Source organism: Grampus griseus (assembly GCF_964374135.1).
Source record: "Grampus griseus genome assembly, chromosome: 16".
NCBI classification, from domain to species: domain Eukaryota; kingdom Metazoa; phylum Chordata; class Mammalia; order Artiodactyla; family Delphinidae; genus Grampus; species Grampus griseus.
The window spans coordinates 38,145,664-38,166,673 of record NC_139010.1 but is presented as its reverse complement, the minus strand read 5'-3'; the positions used below and the strand labels follow the sequence as shown (position 1 = coordinate 38,166,673).

The 21,010-nt window shown below is 56.2% G+C and overlaps 1 protein-coding gene across 6 annotated transcripts in view; it reads right to left on the bottom strand.

The window, feature by feature from the left end:
- LDB3 (LIM domain binding 3) overlaps positions 1 to 21,010 on the bottom strand; it is a 58,276-nt gene that overhangs the window by 18,728 nt on the left and 18,538 nt on the right. The window contains exons 7-11 of one of the 6 annotated variants that reach the window (XM_082673941.1): positions 20,237 to 20,251; positions 17,548 to 17,717; positions 17,037 to 17,073; positions 4,597 to 4,779; positions 1,339 to 1,481 (exon numbers count right to left, since the gene is read on the bottom strand). In XM_082673941.1, coding sequence (XP_082530067.1) covers positions 1,339 to 1,481; positions 4,597 to 4,779; positions 17,037 to 17,073; positions 17,548 to 17,717; positions 20,237 to 20,251 — 548 coding nt within the window. Of the gene's footprint in view, positions 1 to 1,338; positions 1,482 to 4,596; positions 4,780 to 10,256; positions 11,057 to 17,036; positions 17,074 to 17,547; positions 17,718 to 20,236; positions 20,252 to 21,010 lie in introns of those variants that run through there. The other 5 variants (XM_082673942.1, XM_082673944.1, XM_082673945.1 and 2 more) reach the window with 5 other exon arrangements.

Sequence of the window (21,010 nt, the reverse complement as noted above, 5' to 3'; positions counted from 1 at the left end):
CCCCCGGAGCCGTGCCTCCCCCTGGCGGGCCTGCAGAGGAGAGTCGGCGGCCGGGGCCGGGGCGCCGAAACCCGGGGCCCGCCCCGGAAGATGCCCAGAAGGACCTGCCTGGGAGCGGAGCCCGCACCCGGGCGGAAATACTCTCCCTGCGCCCCCTCCATCCGCCGCTGCTCCTCCCAGCTCCTTATCACCCTCCCTCCTGTGCCCCCCATCTCCGCAGAGCAGCTGCTTCCTCTACCTCCATAGGAGATTTTTCACCACAGCAGCCCGCTGCAAATTGCTTCCTAATCCTGTGGACTTTTAACCCAGAACTTTGTGTTCTTGCTTCTGAAGAGACAGAGAAGGGCACCTCCTGTGTGCCAAGCACTGTGCTGGGTGCGTCATTTCATCCCCAGAGCACCAGGTGTACATAATATGCCTATTTTTTAAACGAGGAAATACAGGCCTGGGAGATGAAGTACTTTGCCTTAGATAGCAGAGCGGAGCCTGGCACCGGAGTCTGACGCTAAAGCCACGTCTACACACTCAGCACTAATGTCAGAGTATACTTCATAGAACAGAGGGCTGATTGTGGCTCCTCTGCCCTGCACATCAAGTCTACTCCCCCAAGCAAGGTGCTTCCTGCCTCAGTCCCTGTCTTATCTTCCCTTAAGTTCACTGAGCAGGGGCATGCAGGGGAAGGAGGGGTCTAAGCCAGCCTGAGAACCGCCCTGGAACTCTGGGGAGAGGCCCAACTTTGCCTAGGAAAAGGGAAGACAGAGGCTGAGCCCTGGTCCCCGCAGTGACGAGAATGGGGACCAGAGCGATGGAACAGCCAGCCAGTGAGGCCAGCCACCTGGAGACCCTGTGTGGGCCACTCTCCCGCCTGTCACATGTGCTCTCCATGCCTCTAGTTAGCCTGTCCCAGCTGAAGAAACCAAAGACCAGATAGGTGAGCAGTTTGCCCAGCATCACATTATGCAGTAGGCCTGTTCAAAGCCCGTGGCATTTTTGTTACAGCTGCCTATCCTCTGCCTTGAGCCAGATCCAGACTCCTGGAGGAACAAGCCCCTCCCCTCTAAACCCTCCCTTCCTCACCTGGAGCCTGGAAATCCCCAGGCAGGAATGTCCTCTTCCCAAGAGCTGGGAGGCCCCATCCCTGCCTGGCACTGGCCACCTGTCTCCCCAGCACCAGAGGCAGCTTCCATAAGATTCTGGCCCACAATTGGAGAAAGGAAGGCTGAAACCTCATCAGCAGCGCCTCTATAACCACCATCCTTCAGGGGGACGTGGCTTTGGAGCTGACCCCTGGAGCCCACGCCCAGCCTAGACAGCCTCCCTTCCCACTCTGCCTCTCACCTGGCTGGTAGACAGAAGGCCGGATACTGGCAGTGGTGACAACCCGGGGCTTGGGTGCAGGGGCAGCTGGGGCCTCGCTGTATGTATGGGCGGCAGGTGCTGGAGAGGTGGCCACAGCGGGACTGTAGGCAGAGGCCTGGGGCCTGGAACCAAGGGGTTAAGAGTTAACAGCCAGAAGGACAGCCCCACCCGGGCCCTGGGGCCTGGAGACACAGCAGGCTGGCTCCCAGATCTTTAAGGAGCCTCTCAGGAGGAAACCTGACAAAGATATCCCTGGGGAGCTGCCAGAGGCTGAGAAGGAAAGACCATGGAGGTCTCAGGGGGAGGAAGCTGCTCCTTGGGTGCTGAGTCTTGGTGAGTCTGGTTAGAGCAGCAGAGACACCTTGAGAAATACAGCCCATCGCTGGTGCCACCACCTTAGGAGAGAGGGAGTAGAGGCACCAGCCAGATAGGAGCAGTGAAAACCCTTCAACCCCTGGGTAGAGACTGTGGAATGGGGGCTGGGGCAGGGAAGGGGGCAGAGGAAGGAGAGAGGGGAGATGGAGATGTTCAGAGCTACCCTACTCCCTCCACCTCCTGACCTTTTGGGGCACCTCACAGCCTCAGACCACCTGGCCTCCTCCCCCTCCCCCTTTCTATTGTTGCTGGAGGGAGCAGCAAAGTCTCAGGTTTCTGGGCAAGAGTGCTCCGGGGAGGTCTCATGGGAGGCCAGGAGACCCCCCCCCACCCCGGGCCCCCCCTACACACACTCAGAGGCTCCTCTTCCATACAGGATTCCTGTTGCCCTCCTCCCAGTGGAACATCTGCTGAGAAGCTTAAAGCAGCCTTTTCCCACTTGTGACCCAGGGACCATGGGACCAAAGAGATGGGAAAACAAAAAAGTTCCAGTTCATTGCCCTCAGGAAATGCTGCGCTTGGCCTCTCCTCTTAGAGAACTGAAGGCTCCTACAGCTAAGCAGTCTGTTTAACTTTGTCTGATCCAGTGTTTCCCAATTCCAATAGTCAGTGAACCCCCCCCCTTTTTTTTTTCATTTACAACTAATGAAACCTTATAGAACATGTCCCTGGTCTCTCCCTGCATCTTTCACATCCTAAGGGGGATGACATGACCACCCCCAGGGCAAATGGGGCATTGATGGGAGCGCTGGAGAAGTGAGCCCCTTAAAATATACTGACCCCTGCCCACCCATGGCTTCCTGCCTGCCTTTGGGCAGAGTCACAGGATAAGGGAATACCTTCTTCTCTAGGGCTCTGGGAGTGGGTTGCCCTGAGCTAAGAACCCACCGCCAGGCTCCTAAATAGATTCAGAAGGGTCTGTGGTGATGTCCCAGACAACTGGAGGTAGAATGAGTCTCAGAGAGCCAGTGTCCCAGACCTGGGGGCTTGCCACGCCAAGCTGCCGTGTTTCTGGCTGAATGAGGGTACTGTCTCCCCTCCCTGGGCTTGCCCTTCTCTGATATACCCCTGTTAAGACCAGTGGAGTAGGAGCCTCAGTGGAAGAGAAAGAGGCCGTGTCCAAGAGGTACCCAGCTTCCACTGTGGCAGGAGAAGGCCAGACTCTCCCACCAGTGGAGGATGCTTTCCCAGCATCCCAGGAACTACAGGTCCTCTGCCAGAGACTGGTGTTGGGGCCGCAAGCAGAGACTTAAGATATCCAGCAAGAATTCTGAGGCCACGTTGGGCGTCCATTTGTCTCCCATTGGCTCCCTCTAGCTCCATCCCAGCCCGTGTGCAAGGAGGGCCCAGAGCGTGGTCCCCTGGCCCCCTCTGCTCTAGCCTGATGCAGGGAGCCCTCCAGGTCCTTCTCCAGCCTCCGCCCAGGCCTCACATCTCTTTGCAAGGCAAAGTAGAGGAAGGGTTTGTCCCGTTGAGGGAGTCCCGAGGGCCCCCAGACACGGAGGCCTGGAGCGGGCGCTGGAGCTTGCCCTTCAACAGGGCTGAGGCCCCAGGGATGAGGCTAGACCATCCACGGGGCCGCAGCATCTAAAGCCCCCCCTTCAAACTGGGGAGGCATCTTCTCACTAGACAGCAGGGATATATCTTATCCTTCTCAAGGTTTCTTCTTTGTGCAGGGAGCAAGGCCTGAAGAGATTACCTGAAGAGATTCCGGTGTGCAGAAGGGAAGCGGCTTGCTACGTGTCCCCAGGAAGCTGGGATATGAGGAGCCCTGGAAGCCTGGGCCAGGCTCACCCTTGATGCTTGAGTTGGGATGGGGAAAGGCTGGGCTCAGCACCACCTGGGTCACTGTGGAGCCCGGGGGTAGGGACGCAGCACACAGGCCACTTTGCCGACCCTTCATGGGCCTCAGGCTGCACCAGGGAACTATGCACCCTGACCTAGAGCCATGTCTTTCCAGCAAAACCCTGGGAGGGAAGTGTGGCGACTGGGAAAGCTGGCTCTGACCCCAAACACCAACTTGGCAGCTCCACACAGCCCAGAAAGAGCTGGGCCTGCCTGGCCTGTTACACCGCCTGGCGGCTCCAGAATGACCTGTCCAGCCCACCCCCTCTGCCTCCCCACACCCTTCAACACACCCCTCAACACACCCCTCCCCCGACTTGCCTGAGTACCCATGAGGGCAAGCAGGGATGCAGTAACCTGCAATACTTGAGAGCCTATTATGTGCTAGGTGTTTTATGTACACTTTTTCTATCCTGACCTTATAAAATAGGCTTTGCATTAGTGCCTTAGCAGATGAGGAAACGGAGGTTCAGAGGAGTTACATCACTTTCTGAAGGTTAGAGACAGTAAGTGGTAGAGCAGAGATGTAAATCCCACTCCATCAGGTGCCTCTGGAGTTAGTATGCTTCTCCATCAAAAGAAGGCAAGGTAGTTGCTAAATATCTGCCCAAATCTGACCCGCCTTCAGTGGGTTACCGCAGCCTCCTCCACGGAGGCCTCCTTGATTTCCTTTCTTTCTCTGTAATCCCAGCTCCAGGAACACGGACTTTCCACACAGTCTCCCTTCGTTATTTAACTTTGTATGTGTGTATGTGACTTTCACCTTTCTCCCTAGAGCATGTGCCCCTGGGGCAGGGTGACACGTCCCAGTGAGCTTCCCTGAAATGCACCTCCAGTTTCCCCTTCTCTCTCAGCACCAAGCAGTGCAGAGCCTTGGCGTCCCCAGGGCCCTGGGGTCCTAACCACTTTGGATGGACCTTTCTGAGGGCCCAACACAGCTGCCAACAGATGGACCCGGGGGAGGCCTTTCCTGCCTCCCTTCCCTGCAGTCAGGGCTGGCACCTGTGGGCCAGTTACCTTGGACTGTCCTCAGGGCTTGAGGCAGGGGCTGCGGCAGAGGCGGTGGCAGCATGGGCAGCGGCTGTGGCCAGGGGTGGCGAGGCTGCGCTGGGAGAGGCAGCAGCAGGCGGCTGGGCAGAAGCGGGCAGCAGCGGGGTGCTGGCCTGGCTGGTGCACACTGGAGCATGCTCAATGGGGGTGCTGATGAGGCGGACCGAGAAAGACAACAGGTCAAGGACGCCCCTCTGCTGGGGGGCGGTGGCTGCAGAAGAGGCAGGCTGGGTGGAAGGTACCAGCCTTATTGCCAACAGAGCAGGATCTTCCAGAAGTCCTGTCCCCAGGCTCAGGGAAAGAATACCCCCACCCAGGACCCCAAGACGGAAGGGCTCAGACCACAGGGAGATCACAGTAACGTCAAAAATATTTTCAAGCCTAGTGAGATTCCCCTGCCTCCCATTTTTGTGTACTTCCTAATTTGTCTTTCTCAACGTGTACTATAAAAACAGTGCGGTCAAAAAGTAGTCTAAATTATCAACCAAGGTTTCTCGCCCATCCTGTTTTCCTTTCTTTCACCCTTCCTCATTTAGTCAGAGGCACGCTTTGCCTTTGAGAAGGGATGATATAATGACAAAAGCAGAGGTAAGGTATTTTGTTGTCAAGGGCTTAAGCTCTGAAGTTGTGATAGCCTGGGCTTTAGGCTGCGAAGCACTCAGGGCACTGATGATACATTTGGAAGATGGGTGAAAGCTACCATGCCGGACAGATCAAGGTCATCTGGACCAGAAAGGGGGCAACGTGGCATGAGGGATTCGAGAATAGAGGCAGCTGTGCCCGTTTTCTGGGCAAACCCTGGGGAAGTGGCAGGACCCCAGGGTCCCCTATGCCTAGGCCCATGGTGAAGGGGCAGGCAGGCCTGAGGCAGCCCAAAGACCTGTAGGCCATCCTGTGGCCTGGGGGTTGTAGACAGTTTCCCACACACCTGAGAGTGACACTGACGTGGCCCTGAGCGCCTGCGCATCTGAAAGTCCCTGTACTTGGGAACATGAGAGGTGACTGCTCTGCCAGTGTGGACCAGTGTGACCAGACGGATGGAGATAGCCCAGCAGATGCCAGCACAGGTAGACCATGATCAAGGACCAGGTGCCCAGACTCCCCACCCCACCCTCCTTGGCATTCTGCAAGCCCCTCTTTCCCAAAACCACCCCAGACAAGAGGAACATCAGAGCCTGGGTCGATGAGATTAGATTTCGGCCACCTGTGAAATGAGGGAGGGAATAAAAATTAAATTATAGGAAAGCAAAGAAATGTACATGGGTTGTTGGACTAAGATATGTCTGTACTTGTTACAATGGCGACAGGATACTGCAACTCCTATAGGTGGAAATGATTTTCCTTATGCTATGAAATTCAATTATTGACCTCCTACTATGTGCCAGGCCTATGTCTTTAATTCTCACAAAAACCCTCTGGTGTGGGTATTATCAATTCTTTTTAATAAGTGAAGGAATGGAGACTGAGAGAATTGAATTGCTCGAGCTCCTAGAACTTTCCGGCAGTGACAGCAGGCTCTGACTGAGGCATGTGGATTTGAAGCCTTACCTAGTACCTCAAGGGGTCCCTCATACAGGAACAAAGAACCTTCTTCATGCAATCAGTCAAGTAGAATCTTTCCCCAACAAAAGGCTCTATTCTTATTTGAAATAATTAGAATAATCCTCTTCCCTCTCTGAGTGCTTACCATATGCCAGGCCTTGCCCTAAACAGCTGTATAAGCGGCACCCCATTACTCCATTTGATCCTTTCAACCTCACTGGGCGATTGGTATCAAGATCCTCATTTTACAGATGAGGAACCTGAGGTCCAGAAAGATTGAATCTCTGTTAAAACATCACATTGCTACCAACTGGCAGAGATAGGCGTGATCGCTAACCACTATACCACTTCTCAGACTTTAATATGCAGGCAAATTGCCTGGGAATCTTGTTAAAATGCAGCTTCTGGCCCAGCAGGTATGGGGTGGGGCTGAGAGTCTACATTTCTGACAAGATTTCAGGTGATGCTGATGCTGCTGGTCCGTGGACCACACTTTGAGGACCAAGGTACTACAAAGGTCTGTCCCAGGTAGGGATGCCAGGGGGCCATGAGCTATTGACCAAAGCGTCACGACGTGCTCTCCTCCATCCAGTGAAGTGTATGGTAGAGAAAGGCATGAAATAGCACGAGAGGGTCAGGGAAGAAGAGGACTGGAGAAGAGGCAAGGCTGAGCTGACTGCCTCAGGGGAGGGCGCACCATTCTTCTCTGGGACTGCATAGGAAACATCCAGGCTGGACAAGGGCAGTGGCCATGCCCTGTGCAGCTCTTTCCCAGCTTAGTGGTTCAGAGAGGAAGCCTTGGACAGCCCAGCTCTTAGGCCTGTGGTGGTACCCAGCCCTGGCCCTTCCATGAGCCACTTCCTCACCCTTCATGAAAGAACCTGGCTTCTGGAAGCCATGCCTGTGAAGTGGCCGCCTCAGAGAAACAGTTGCAGGTCCTGACACCACACTGCTGAACTGGCTGCTCAGAGCCCCATGGCATGGACATGTATGGCCTGGGAAGGCTCCGCCTGACAGAGGACACCCCTCTCCTTTATCTGTTTCTCCCTGACACGGCCACGTGCTTCCAGTGGGCTTCTGGGAATCGAGGACAGCAGTGATGAAAATACCCAGGCTGGGGAAAGTATTCTGCAGGGCAAATAGGAAACTGGCTTTGCCTGTCCCCTGTGCTCCAATTCCCTGTCAGACCAGCTTACCTGCGGCTCTCCCCAGGCATAGCTCCATGTGAACCCTGGATTCTGTGGGGTGAAGCTGGGGCTGGATGTGACCCTACCACAGGGCAGGACCAAGGACATGCATGTGAGCCTGCTGCTTGGGGTTCTGGCTGAGGGGCATCCTATCTAGGACCACTGTCTGCAGACACCAAGCAACCAGGGCCTCGAGGAGGTAGGAGTGGCATTGAAGAGCATCCTGAAGGATCTTGGGTTCTTTTCCAGGTCAGTTCCTGCCTGAAGTTCCCTGAGCCCCCAGAAACCCCAAGGAGGGGGGGGTGTCTCAGAAAGCAAGCACTGCAGAGAACTTACTAGACCCTGGCTTCAGTCCTAAAGACAGTACCCGTCAGATCACCCCAGCCTGGTCTAGGACTCTATAGCTGCCTCCTGCCTTGGTCATAATTCACCTTAAACATCTAAGCAAAAACCAACCCAACCCAACTATATTGACTGCTGGTGGCTGCATGGGGAGGGTGTGGCCAAAGGAGAAACACAGCCTGGCTCCAGTCCCCTTTTCAGCCCATCCCTCTACCCAGCTGGCATCAGGGTGCAGTGTGCTAACCCTGCACCCTGCTCTGTTGTGGTAGCCTTTGGTTATGCTCTTACTGATGACAATGGTACTAGGTATGGAAAGGATAGGGATGGTGTTGATGGTGGTGGTGCTGGGCCTGGGGGTTTGTAGTCATTGGGCTCAGGCTGGAAATGTTGATGATGGTGGAGGTGCTGTGACTGATGGTTCTGGGCGCGGTTTGCCATTACTGGGGTGATGATGGAGAATGGAATATGAACATCTCTGTTGATTGGATGATGATAGAATGCCAGTCAAGTGATTGGTCTAGAAATTGTTCATGCTGCCACCTGCCTACCTAGCATTCCACCTTGCAGCCTGATGACTACTGCTCAGGGCAGCCCTGACCATGTCACTCTGCAGCTGGGCTGTTGCCCTGCATGACTCCAGGGGCCACACTGACACTGCAGTCTAGGTGATGACGCCCCTCAAGAACTGTGCAGTCCGCAACGATCCCCACAGGCTGTAGTGTGACTGGTGCCCTGCAGCTTTCACTCGTTCCACATTGTGTTGGAATACAGTCAAAACCCAGAGCCTGGCATTTCAGCTCCAGACCGCTACTAACCATAACATCCTCTGCACGCCCTCCATTCCAGCCAAAATGATTAAGTCAGGGTTCTGGGACACTGACCCAGCACCTCTGCTCTGTCTGCTTAGAGTACCTGTGCAGCCTTCCATAACTGCACATGCCCCACTCCTAACTGTTCCCGAAGATCAAACACACAGACCCCTTCTTCCAGGAAGCCTTCTCTGATCCTCCAGTCGGAGGAGCGCCCCCTGTCTCTGGACCTCACATGATCAGCCTTGCATTACGGTCAGCCACAATCACATCAGCTCTTTCTGATTCCTTCTGTACCTACAGCAGCTAGGCACAGTGCCTTGACTAATGCCCAAGGACACAGAATGCTGAATGAGGACATCTCTCCCATTTACTCCAGAGGGCTTTACACAGAGCCCTGGCCTGGGGCCACCCAAGGTGCTGCATGCAGTGGCCTGGGGTCACTGGGGAGGCACCAGGCAGGCTGGAAAGCAAACCATCAGGTGGATCCAGGAGGGCTCCGACAGGCCGGGGGGATGGGGACGGGGGATGGGGAGGCCACCAGCTCCGATGGATTGGCTCAGGTCCTCTGCCAGCCTTAGGACACCCACTACCTGGGACCTCTCTCTGTCTGGCAGCCCCCAACCCCCAACCTACCCTTGGCCTCGGAAGTCCTCAGTAAAAGGTCAGCTAAGTATGAGTGTGCTCCAGGATGCCTAGATGCAGGCAGAAGCACCACCACCCTCCCCCCACCTCCCCAGTTGACCCCCTAGCCAGCCTGCCTCGCCTGGTCTTTGCCTTGGCCCTGGAGTCAGACTGCTAGAGGCAGGAAGAGACGGGAGGCCAAGGTGGAACAGGTTGGTGGGGGGCTTTCGGGAGCATCTCAAGGTGGTAGGCAGGACAGAACAGTCTCCCTGGCCAGCTCTTCTAGACCGGATTGCCAAGGTCCCCAGGGTGAGAAAGAGAGCCTGTGCCCAGGCAGCGGGGGTGGGCACGAGGCTGTGGCCCAGTCTAGCCCCAGGGGTGGTGAGGGAGCCCTGAGGGATGGGCCTCAGCACCGGTCATTATTTGCCAAGTGCCGACTATCTCATGTTCTCAGCTTGTGGTTCCCCCAGTCAGGGGTGAGGCTGATGGGCAGACGGGTGGGTGGGGAGGACATAAGCCTGCCAGCCCGGCCCTTCCCAAACGCCCAGGACCAGGACAAGGCCATAGGTGTGTGGAGGCCAGGAGCAAGGGCCTTCCCCTCCTTCCTGCCACCTGAGCAAGTCTCCACCAGGCATACCTCCCAGCTCCTCTCCCCTGAGCCGGGGCCCAGCCCACGGGGCGCCCCCAGCATTTCCCCTGTGAGCCGCTCCTTAGTTCAGGTGTGTCTCCCTCCTGGACCAGGGCTGAGCGTGAGCAGTGCCTTCCTGGGCCAGGGGCTGTGGCACGCTTTCTGATGGGAGGGAGGGACGGCTTGGCCTGCTGGCTGTGGCTGGGTATGGGAGGAGAGGCGCGGGCATTCAGATCCCGCTCCTCTGTCCATGCACACGCTACCCCGAAGGAGGCTAAGGCTGCCCACCAGCCCGCAGCACAGATTCTCACCTGCTGTCCTCTCTGTCTGCGCCCTGCAGCCCTGGGCAGGGCCCTAGGGGTAGGAAAACAGTGGTGGGCAGAGCTCACCAGGTCCCAGCCCCGGCGGGCACTGCCCCTGCACCTCTTCTGTAGGTACCTATCCTCTCCCCGTCTCAGACCTGCCCCCTTTGGTGACATGCACACAGGCACAGCAGGACTGGGGCTGGTTTGGTTCATTTCAAATCCTCTTTATTTCAGAATGAGCATGCTTATATGTACAGGAGAGAGAACTAGGGAGCAGCACACACAGCACAGAGAGGAGAACACTTGCTCCAATCTCACCATGACCAGGAAGGGCCTCTACCTCATCCACCCTGGGGCCTCCTCTTCCTCTATAGGGAGCCCTGTCCTGGGCTGCCTGGGCTCCAGAGGGCACAAAGGAGTGAGGGGGGCCGGGGAATTGGCCTCTTCTCAGGACCCTGATCTATGGGCAGCTTGTTCCAGGATGGCACTAGGCCAGGCTGCCCCTCCCAGGAGCTGAGGTTGGTGGGAAGTGGACCAGTGACACATTCTGTTTCCCTTGGTTCTGGGGTGTTCTGCCAGCAAACCCCATCACGTTCTCTCTGATCTACAGGAAGGTCCTGTACAGGGGAGCAGACGCTTGGGCTATCTGGGGGGTGGTGAGGGTTGCACTGAAGGGTGGGGGTAGAGTGGGTGCAGTGCTGCGTGGGGCTGGGCCTCGGCCATCAGCTCTAGGGCGGGCAGAGAGCACAACTGCTGCAGGTGACTAGCGAAGGTGCCCCCCAGCACAGCTATACATTCTCAAGCATCGCCGTGGGGCTCACATGCCAGATCTGTGTGGGGGGAAGGAGGGAGGGGGTCCGGCCTGAGAGGGGTGAGGGGCTCCAGACAGCCTTTTAGCTTTTAACATTAAGGATTTGGGCTGAAAGGCCATGGTGCCAGTTGCGCAATTTGGCAAAACGTGGGCTGTTACGTTCCGTTTCAAACCTTTCCCTGTGGCACAAAGAGAGAAACAGAGAGACAGAGACAGAGAGAGAGAAAGGAAGAAAGAAAGGGGTTAGGGGGTGTGTCCGCCATCACCCTGTCTGAGAGCCGGGGCAGAGGGCATGGGAGGGAGGAAGGGATTCAGCTTGGAGAGGCTTTGCCACCCGGGGGGTACTTTCCAGGGGGTCAGGCAGAGTCGCAAGGACCAGGACGGAGGGACAGATGTTCCCGACTTGAGTGAGCCATGCAGAAGGGGCCTGGCTGAAGAGTCTGAGGGCAGGCTGGGCAAATGGGGGGGTCTCTGGGTTCTCCCTGGCCCATGTGGTTAGAGCTGGGCAGGGCTGCTTTGGCTGTGGGCTCTCGGGACTGAACCCCATAGGCAGGTGAGCCTTGCATGGTCTCTGTCCCCTAGCTGGGCATCAAGAAGGAAGAACGCCTGTCCCCGTGATGAGGCTTGGTGAGCAGACCTGCCATCTCCCTGTGCTGCCCCAGTCTCTCCCAACTCTTTTCTGTCCCCAGAGAGAAGCCTTCAAACACCACTGACTGCCCCGCCCACCTAGGGCTGAGCATAGCCAGGCACACACGTGCAAACGCATACTCACAAGGCCGCTGGCACACATACTGAGGGCCAGGACTTCCCACCAGCAGGGCCTCTGGGGCTCAGCCCACAGCCTGCTCAGCTGAGGGCATAGGACAAAGCAGGTAAGGAACGGCCAGAAATGGAGAAATGGAGGAGACAGTGTGCCTGGGAAAGGCCAGGGCCGCAGATGCCAGAACCCTAGATCCTCCAGGCCAGAGGGGCCTCTAACATCCCCCAGAACAGAGGTGCCAATTGGTGGCCCAGGGGCCACATCTAGCCACAAACGCAGTGTGTTTAACCTGGACAGTTTTGAAAACTCATTTAAAAAATTAATTGCTATATCCAGATGATGGAACACTACTTGGCAATAAAAAGACATGCATGAACCATTGGTACACTCCAAAACTTGGATGAACCCCCAGAGAATTAGGCGGACTGAAAAAGCCCATCCCATAAAGTCTCAGGCTGTACGATTCCATTTGCATAACATCCTTGAAATGACAAAATTATAGAAACAGAGAACGGATAACGGGTTAGTGGCTGCTGTGGGTTAAGGACAGGGCGTGCACAGTAGGGAGGTGGGTGTGGCCCAGGGCAACATGGGGGGATCCCGAGGTGATGGAAGTATTCTGCACTCGACTGTATCAGTGTCAACACCCTGGTAGGGATATATCGTACTATCGTTTTGCCAAGACGCTACCAGTGGGGGTAAAGGCTACACAGGATCTCTCTGTATTATTTCTTATAACTACATGCCAATCTGCAATTGTCTCAAGATGAATAGTTTAACCAATGAATCGCCAGCATGTAAAGATCAGGAAGATCGGCTTTAGGTCTTTAAAAGTCAGAGGATGGGGCAATGCTGGTCTTACGTTTCCGTATGGTAACAGTCCTGTGTCCCCACGTGTACACCTGGCCACCTTCCCACATCTGTATTACCTGACAGACTCTCCCCTATACCTTAAGTCCTGCATATGGGTCTCTGTGTAAGAGCCTGTTTGACAAGAGGGGCCCCCTGCTAACATATTTGAAAACCACTGGTCCAAACTTGCCTAATACCAAGAAGAAGCCAAGGCCCAAACACATCACATGGATAGCCGAAAGCCACACGGAAACTCAGAGGCAGAACCACGATCTAAGTGCCAGGCATCCCCTGCTGCTGCCTCTCCTAGGTTGGGGAGAAGGGGCAATGACAGCAGAAGCCCAGGCCCTGCGGCGGAGCCCACATACCCCTGCAGACAGCACCACAGGCGGCAACAATGGACCAGCCCATAGAGACCACCCAGGACACAGACGCGGCCAGTTTGCCCAGCCAGGCCCAAGACTTTTTCATCAATGCTCAGTGACAGGGTCAGGAACAGTCCTGGAGAATCGGCGAGGGTAGTGAGTCTGCTCTGCTTGGAGCGGTTGGGAAATTCACAGCTAGCCAAAGAGAGAAGCAAGAAGAGGGAGGACGAGAAGAGACGGGAAGAGATTGGAGAGCGGGTGAAAGAGAAAGGGAGGGAGGTCCCAGGACAAAAAGGAGGGCTCAGGTGACACCCGGGTGTGTCCTGGTCTCTCCAGTTGTGAATTTTGAACTTGCTAGGCTGGCAGAACACCGAAGACTGAAAATCCACGAAACTCTCGCTACCAGCCCTGAGCTGCGCCAGCACCAGGAGAGTCTGCCCGTGAGCCGGGACAGAGCTGAGCGTGCACGGGGAAGAAGGAGGACACTGACATGCCCAGGGAGGCTGCAGGGGGAGGAGGGGGAAACCAGTGAGTCCTGGTGCTCTGTTAGAAGTGGGGGTGGGGTGGAGAGGAAACAGAACCTTGGACGGTGGCACGTCGGAGAAGGGACTTCAGAGGGTGTTTACATTGTTTGCAGACGCACTGTTGTACAACGCAACCCTCACCTTCAACTCCTCTGGGAACTGGTCACTAAAATCAACATTTTTCTTAATGCTTGGGGACCAGGAAGAGATGCGGAGGTCTTTACTGAGGGGAGCATTTATGTAGACACAGAGACTGAACGTGTAGACAGCGGCACCACAAGGTGGGGACCAGGAGATGCCTGAGTTACACACCGGGGCCCTCCAGGATGGCTACGCCCAAGCAGTGGGATCCAGATGCCTTGCAGATTCAAGCCCTGCCTAGGATGAAGCTAGGCTTGCCTGTATTCCCACCCCTGTCAGGGCTGCCCAACGTGGACCCAACCTTCTGAGCCATCCGGAAGTCAGACAGAAGCTGTGGTGACCTCTCTGAGATTAGAGGCTCAGCTTTGGATGGGGCTCTGCTACTTCAGATGAAGGCTGGGAGCCATCTTGTACCCATGTTGAACCTGGCAGTAGGCTGGTGTTTAAGCCCACCTGGACAGTTTGCTGAGGTGCTGGGTCTTTCCTGGGAGGTGAGCCAAGTCTGCAGCTGATGCCTGGACTGTTCAGGGCCTCCCCTGCCTCCCTTGTAAAGATAGAGTCCCTGGAGATTAGGCCAGCAGGTGGGCACTAGAGCCTCGGAGGGAAGCTACTTGCTACCAGATACAGAGACAGCGTCACAGTGCCGGGAGCCAGGGCCAGAGACGAGAGGAGGGGAGGGCAGGGCAGGGCTCTGAGCTGCTCTGGGACTCTGCGGGGGCAGGCCTCGGAGGTGGAGCAGTGACAGATGAGGGGCAAGTTTGCAGGGTCCTCTAACTTGCAGATTACTACTGCCCTTGAGGCCACCAGTGCCCTTCCTGGTACAGAACACCTGGCATCCCTGCCAGCTTTTCCAGGACACAGCAACAGGGAGGAAAAAGCACCCCAGCAGATGTATAAGCCTGTATAGGCTGCCACAGTGCCCAGGTTGCTGGGCACTGGGTTTGGCAAACTCAGGCTGTGCCGGAGTGAGCTACCTGGAAGCGGGGTGCAGTGAAGCTTCTCTGGGGAGGTGCAGCCTTCGTGAGAGACCCTCAGATTCCCCACTGCGAGTCAGGCTAAACTGGGAGGGGGAAAGGCAGAGGCCGTGTCTGTCCTCAGCCAACAAGATGGATCTGGGGGTGCAGATTCCAACTTGGAGGGGGAACAGATATCAGTGGGGCTCAGATCCCCAGGGAGCAAGATGCCTAACCAGCCTGGACCCAGGGCGGGGGTAAGTGTGTTCCCTTCTGCTCAGATGGCCACTCGGATGAGTCTGTGACCTCACCCGTGACCAGTGGTCAGTTACTACTTCAGGCATTAATCACAAACAGAACTGAACCACTGGACCCACTGGACCCCCCGCCTCTCACTTCTGGGCCACAGGCTGCTTGGGATTCAGGGAAATAAAAACACCTACCTTCCTCCTGTGGCCGTGGAAAGAATGGGCATTTTAGGGGAGGCCCTGAAGACAGCCTTCCAGAAATTAAAGTCAGAAAAAAAGGAGAAGGGCAGCAGGCTTAGGCCCCTCCAGTCCTGGGCAGAAGGCTTGCTGGTTGCCTCAGAGCCTACACTGCAGGGCCAGAGACCCCAGAGGGAGGGGCTGACAGTGGCACAGGGCCTTGGGGGGGCAGGGGGTGGGGGCTGCTTTCTCAGGATGGGGACCTGAACAGAGGGAGGGAGCAGGCTAGAGTTTCTTCTTGGCACCCCCTTTCCAGCTCTCCCTCCAGCAAAACCCTGCAGGGGCTGAGGGAGAGACTCCAAGACCTGCAGCAGAGTTCTCAAGAGCCCCTGCCTTCTGCTGGGATCTGAATGGAGCTAATGGGCAGTTAGGCCCCAGGGGGAAAGGGCCTACAGGACCAGGCCGAACAAGCCCCAAGAGATGCTTCTGAAAGGAGGGAAGGGGAAGGCCAACGCCAAGGCCTGCAGACCACCCTTGATACTGCCTTTTGTGTTCTCACTCAATAACTTCACAGAGCCTGCAAATATTCCAGGGAAAATACGGAAGACAAAGGTTCCTTGTAAGTTACCTCCACCAGTACCCTTCCACCTTCTAAACAGTGTCTGGTTACTGAGATGCAACCTTAGATTGACGGGTGGGAGAAACATAAAGTAACCAGAAGGACTGAGAGGGGGTGACGGCGGCTGGAAAAAAAGTGCAGGTCCCTGCTGGTTTCCTGATGGAAGGGACCTGGAGATTTCTAAGCGGTTTGCTGCGGGGTAGGTACTGTAAAGCCCTCCATCAAATCTTCAGTAAAGACTACATTGCCCACTGGAGCATCTCTGTGAGTGGCTCCGAAGAGGAGGTGAGACAAACACAGAAATGGCGCAGGAGCAGAGGAGGATGGGGAGAGCCGACAGCTTAGTCACGCCTCCAATAGCTCCGTACTACCATTTGCACTAAATCAAACACCATCGCATTTCAGGCTTTTTACAGACACACTGCAGGCACCGACAGGTTAAGAACCACCACTGGAACCGCATGCCACTATTAGCAGGCCAGGGAGAACCACACTTCAGGACCGGATGCCCCAGCCAAAGAGTGGGAGCAACTTCAGCTGGCAGAAGTAGGGGTTCGAAAAGAAACTCCACATCAACTCAAGCTGACCCCAGAGTCCCACTCTCCACACAGTCCTGTGGCCACTACACACTGGTTAGCAAGAACAGAAAGCTTGGCCCAGGGTGGAAAGGCACCTCTGGGCCCCAGCCCCTCACACGGAGGCCACCACAGGATGTGCTGGCCCAAGGCAGACTCTCCCAGGAAGGACATGCAGATGACACATTTGCTTCCAGAAGTGTAAGCACAATCACACCGGGCCTCATGCCTCCCCATGGAAGGCCCTAGCGGGTTCCAATGGGTTCCAGGGCAGTGTGCTCCCATCATGCACAGGGCCATGAGCACCTGACAGGCCAAAGGTGTCAGGCCAGTGGCTGGGGCCTCAGGCCTGCCACCATCGGGGAGACCATATTCAGAGACACCTAGCCCTGCACAAGCCACTCCTCATACCCAGGGCTTTGCTTCCTTGCAGCAGCTGTGGTGCTTTGAGCAATTTGTGGAACTGATACCTCAACATGGGTCTGGAGGGTTGAGTCCAAGGGTCAGTCACCCCCGCCCAGCACGGCCCTCTGCGTGCCTGCTTCCCAGTGCCTACCCTTCAGACTCACAGGGGACAGGCCCTGAGATGAGTGGGCAGGCCAGGCAGCCTGCCCGGTGCCTCACAGGGAGAGATGCCCTCATTCTCAACAGCCCAGCAAAGGCCAAAGCAGCCCTGCCCGCTGCCCAGGGACAGAGCCGGGAGAGCCCAGAGTCCTCGTTCGTGCAGCCCGGGCCCAGGGGATAGAGACTCAGCTCCAGGCACCCACCTCACTGACCCGGGATGCACGCCCCAAGCCAGCATCTGCCGGAGCCCTTCAGGGGTCGGGAATTTCCAAGTGCATTAACTTGAGACGTTCCTTCCATGAGTCGTTTGACCTAGGGGCTGCCCTGGGAGGGAGGGGATTAGAACGGGCAAGGCCACAGAGCCTGAGTCCAGGCACTTACCTTGACCTTCGCAAAGCTTCTTCATCAGGGTCTTGCACTGTGGGTAGAAGTTGCAGGTCAGGAGGAATCACAGGGAACATCAGAAAGAAAAGCTACTAGAGCTCAGTGGGCACGGAGTCCCCACCCATGATGGGACAGTTATTGCTCCCTACCTGTGACCTCTGGGCACAGGGCAGGGGGAGAAAGGGGGCACGAGAGGAAGAGGTGCAGGTGGGAGGGAGTAGCCAGAGGTGTGGCCTGCAAAGTCCTCTCATCCCAATCCGGAAAGCAGCACAGCCAGTCCGCTGCCCGCCGCTGGAGTCCAGGAGCCGAGCAGCAGGCTGATGTCACTGTGCCTGCCCCAGGGACCCAGCAGGGGCGCAGCAGGCTGCTAACTATCTACCGAGGCCAGCTCATCTTCAAGGGTGGGGGGCTCGACTCCCCGGCTTCCGTGGGACTGTGGAGTAGGGCCCAGGACCCTCGCTGGCCCTTCATCGTCGCCCCTTCCTGCCACCCCACAGCCCTCCCTTACTATATTCTGTCCCCGTCATCTGGGCCAGGATGCGGAAGGAGCGAGACTGCAGGCTGGAGGAGCGGCGGGCCCAGTCGTCAGCCTCGTCTTCCGGCTTGTTCTGGTTCTTAATCACAGCCTGATACACGGGAGAGGTGCTGTCTACGGTGAGGTCTTTGACAGGAAGGCTCCTGAAATGCAGAGAGAGGCCATGGGCAAGGGCAGGGCTGGAACCCTGCCCCCGACCTCTGCGCCTCCCCCTGGCGCACCCCCCCATGCATGTGGGTAACCCCTACTTGTCTAGATCCACCACGCCCTTATTGCAGGTCAAGCCTGCAATAAGGGCTTGACCTGGGTCCTCAGTGCTCAGGGTGGTCACAGCGAGACAGTGAATTCCGCTCACGGAGGGTCAGGAGGCTCAGAGCCTCCTGCCAGTACCCCCCACCCCCCAGGCTAACGCTAGACACAGGCCTGAAGACCCCTGCCCCCAGGAGCTGTATCTCCTTTAAGGAAAGAAGAGGCAGAAGAGGTCTTCTGGAAGTAATTGCAACCTCCCTGAGCAGGTGCTGAGTTCGGGGCTGGGTGAGGACAGGCCATTTGGGGGGCTCAGAGGCTTCCTCACGGTCAGTCCCTTGGCCTCCTCAAAGCTTGGGATCCAAACAGGGAGCCACCAGTGTCATGACTGCCCTGGAGGAGGACTGTGGGCTCCCACTCTGCAAAGACAGGGCAGCTCGGTGAGGAGGCAGTTGGAGAAACAAGGCAATCAGGCCCCTAACGCCTGGCATCACCCACAGATAGTGCAGCTTCTCGCCCGAGGAACTGGGCGTAGAGCTGCAGGGAGGGTCACTCGTCCTCTGCCCCAGGGCAGCACAGCTTTTTGAGGGGGACCTGGTGACCTTCCCTTAGACTCCCAAGGTCTGGCACATGGTAGGTGCTCAAAACGTAGTTGAATGAACAAATCCTAGATCAGAATCAGAAGGGACCCCAGAGCCCCTTGAGTCCAGGGTCTCTCAGCCCAGATCAGACTTCAGGGCAAGATACATTAAAAGCTTATGGATGACCACTCATCCCAACCAGGGAGGGCTGGGTAATCTAGGCTGCCCAGCCGGCCCTCTCAGCAGTCAGGGTGGGCTCAGGAGAAGCTCACAGCAATAACAGCATGTCTCCCCAGCCTGTGGACCGGTGGCCCAGCCATCTCCTCTTACACATGCCAAAACTGAGGTCCAGAGAGGCTAGCTGACTAGCTCCAGGTTACGTCATGTAGGGGCCCCACTGAGTTAGAACCCAGGCTTCCCAGCTCCCAGCTCAGTGTCCTTTCCATCAGACCCTCTGCAGTGACAGGGCTCAGGAAGGCCACTTATGCCCACTGGGGACTTGCACACCCCAGATGTTCCACATCTGGAGACATGGCCCAGCGCAGACACTCCCCCTGTCCAGCATCGCCCTGCCTGCTGCTATGACTGCCTCTACCTGCCCTTGCTCCCTCGAGGGCTGGCTAGCTGGAGAGGGGACCTCCCCAGTGCCCCTGTCTTCTACCCTCTCTGCAAGGAGCTGGACAGAAGAATTGGCCTAGTCTCCCAGGATTGGTCCCCTAAGTCAGCTCAGGGTGGGCTATGAGAGCAGAGGTGGAGAAAGGTGATGGAAGGTGACTGACCAAGATTGGGTGGAGCTACCCCTACTTTTCTCAAGGCTCTGCCCTGGCCTGGAAAGCTACAGGTCTGTCAGCCTGTGGTTGGGATCAGACAGGGAAGACCAGGGAGTGGAGGAGAAGCTGGGATCTCGCTGGAGAGGTCATTTCTGGCATAGGGAGGAGTCTTAAGGGGTCCTGAGACAGATGGAAGGCACTGGCTGCCACTTCCCTGGAACATGCCCTTGACGTGCTCCCTGCTCCTTCCACATCTCCAAGGGCTCAAGAAAGTGAACCCCAGGAGTGAGTCCCTTGGGAGTCACATTGTCGGCTTCCCTTCCCACAATGCTGTGCAAAGACCAGGGACTTGTGGTGCTGCCGCAACAGACACTGGGAACCAGACGAAGCAACTGCTGTGCCTTTTGAGAATCTGGGGCTCAGGAAGAATATCTACAGAGAGGGGATAGAACAGGCCCTCCAGTTCTGGGACCCTGGGTCCGAGGCCACTCTCCGGAGCCACTCCAGCATGAACTTCTTGCCAACAAAAACACTCCAAGGTCCCCGCAACATCAAGATCACCGGTGGGCATTTACTCCACTGTACACTGCTTCCAAGTCTGACTAATCTTTCGCCTCTTATGGGTGGTCCTGGCAGGCGCTGGGTCCTCCAGATCCATCTTCCATGAGGATTTGGGGGATGGCCTCCAACAGACCCCCTTAGCATCCTCTCCCTGAATAATGGCCCCATGTGGATTCTGACATTAAGATCTCTGCTGTCCCAGTGCAGACAAGAAAGGCTGGGGGGAGCCCCTGCAAAGCACAGCAAGGAGAACACGGAATACACCCCCAGCCAGTGTGGTGTCATTACTCTGATTTCTATGTCCATAGTGACATTATTTGGGGGAAAACCTCAAAAGACAAGCACTTGCCTGTAGAGGCCGCGGGGCATGTCATTTACCTGTGAGGTGGGTGTGAGGAGGAACGTGGACAGAACCACTGTCCTCAGGCACATCCCACCAAACCCACACACCATCCCGCAACCAGACAGACGGACGACGGAACAGATACTGTGGGGTCTACTTACGCCAGTGGTGACGCCCTGCCATGCAGAGGAAAACCCAGCAGTGAGTGCATGTCCATCATGGGAGGGCGGGGGGAGGCGCATACACAAGGGAGCAGGGTTAGGATCAGAAATGAGTTATGGGGGAGTGGGGTGGATAAAGGAGGAAGAGAGAGAGAGACAAAAAGAAAACTGTCAGTGAGGAAGGAATCATGGAAATTAACAGCAGAAATGGAACACCTCATGGCAGACAAGGGCAGCTTTTACCCACTGGCACCACGACAGCATCAACCCAGCAGGGCTGAGTTAGAAGGAAAAGGAAGAATGTTGCTTCCCAGGCACGCAAGGGAGGGGAAAAGGATGGGAGGGGAGGGGAAAGGAAGGAGAAGCCTAGATTAGATTAACAGTGCATCATGTTAAAAAAATATATCATGGGCGACCTAGAGGTAAAACCAAATGATTTGTAGTCTTTTCCCAAGTGCAGAAAACATAAAGTTAGTGAACAGCAGTTCTTCCATTATCTTCCACTGTGCTTCCCTTTGGCCAATGCTACCACTCTTAAGAGCACACCAAGGACACACGTGGCAAACAAATGTTAACAGGAAATCCCCGTTAAACTCTTTGGCTTAATCGGGCAGCCCTGTCTTCCTGGGTACACATGAGCAACAGTTATGTTTTTAAACTTGCATGGTCATATTTTCTGCTTTGAACGATGGGATTAAGTAAGTCAACCCTGCCCAGAGAATTCCGCAAAGAACTGCAGACCTGAGCCTGGTGGGTTTGACTCACGGCTCCAGG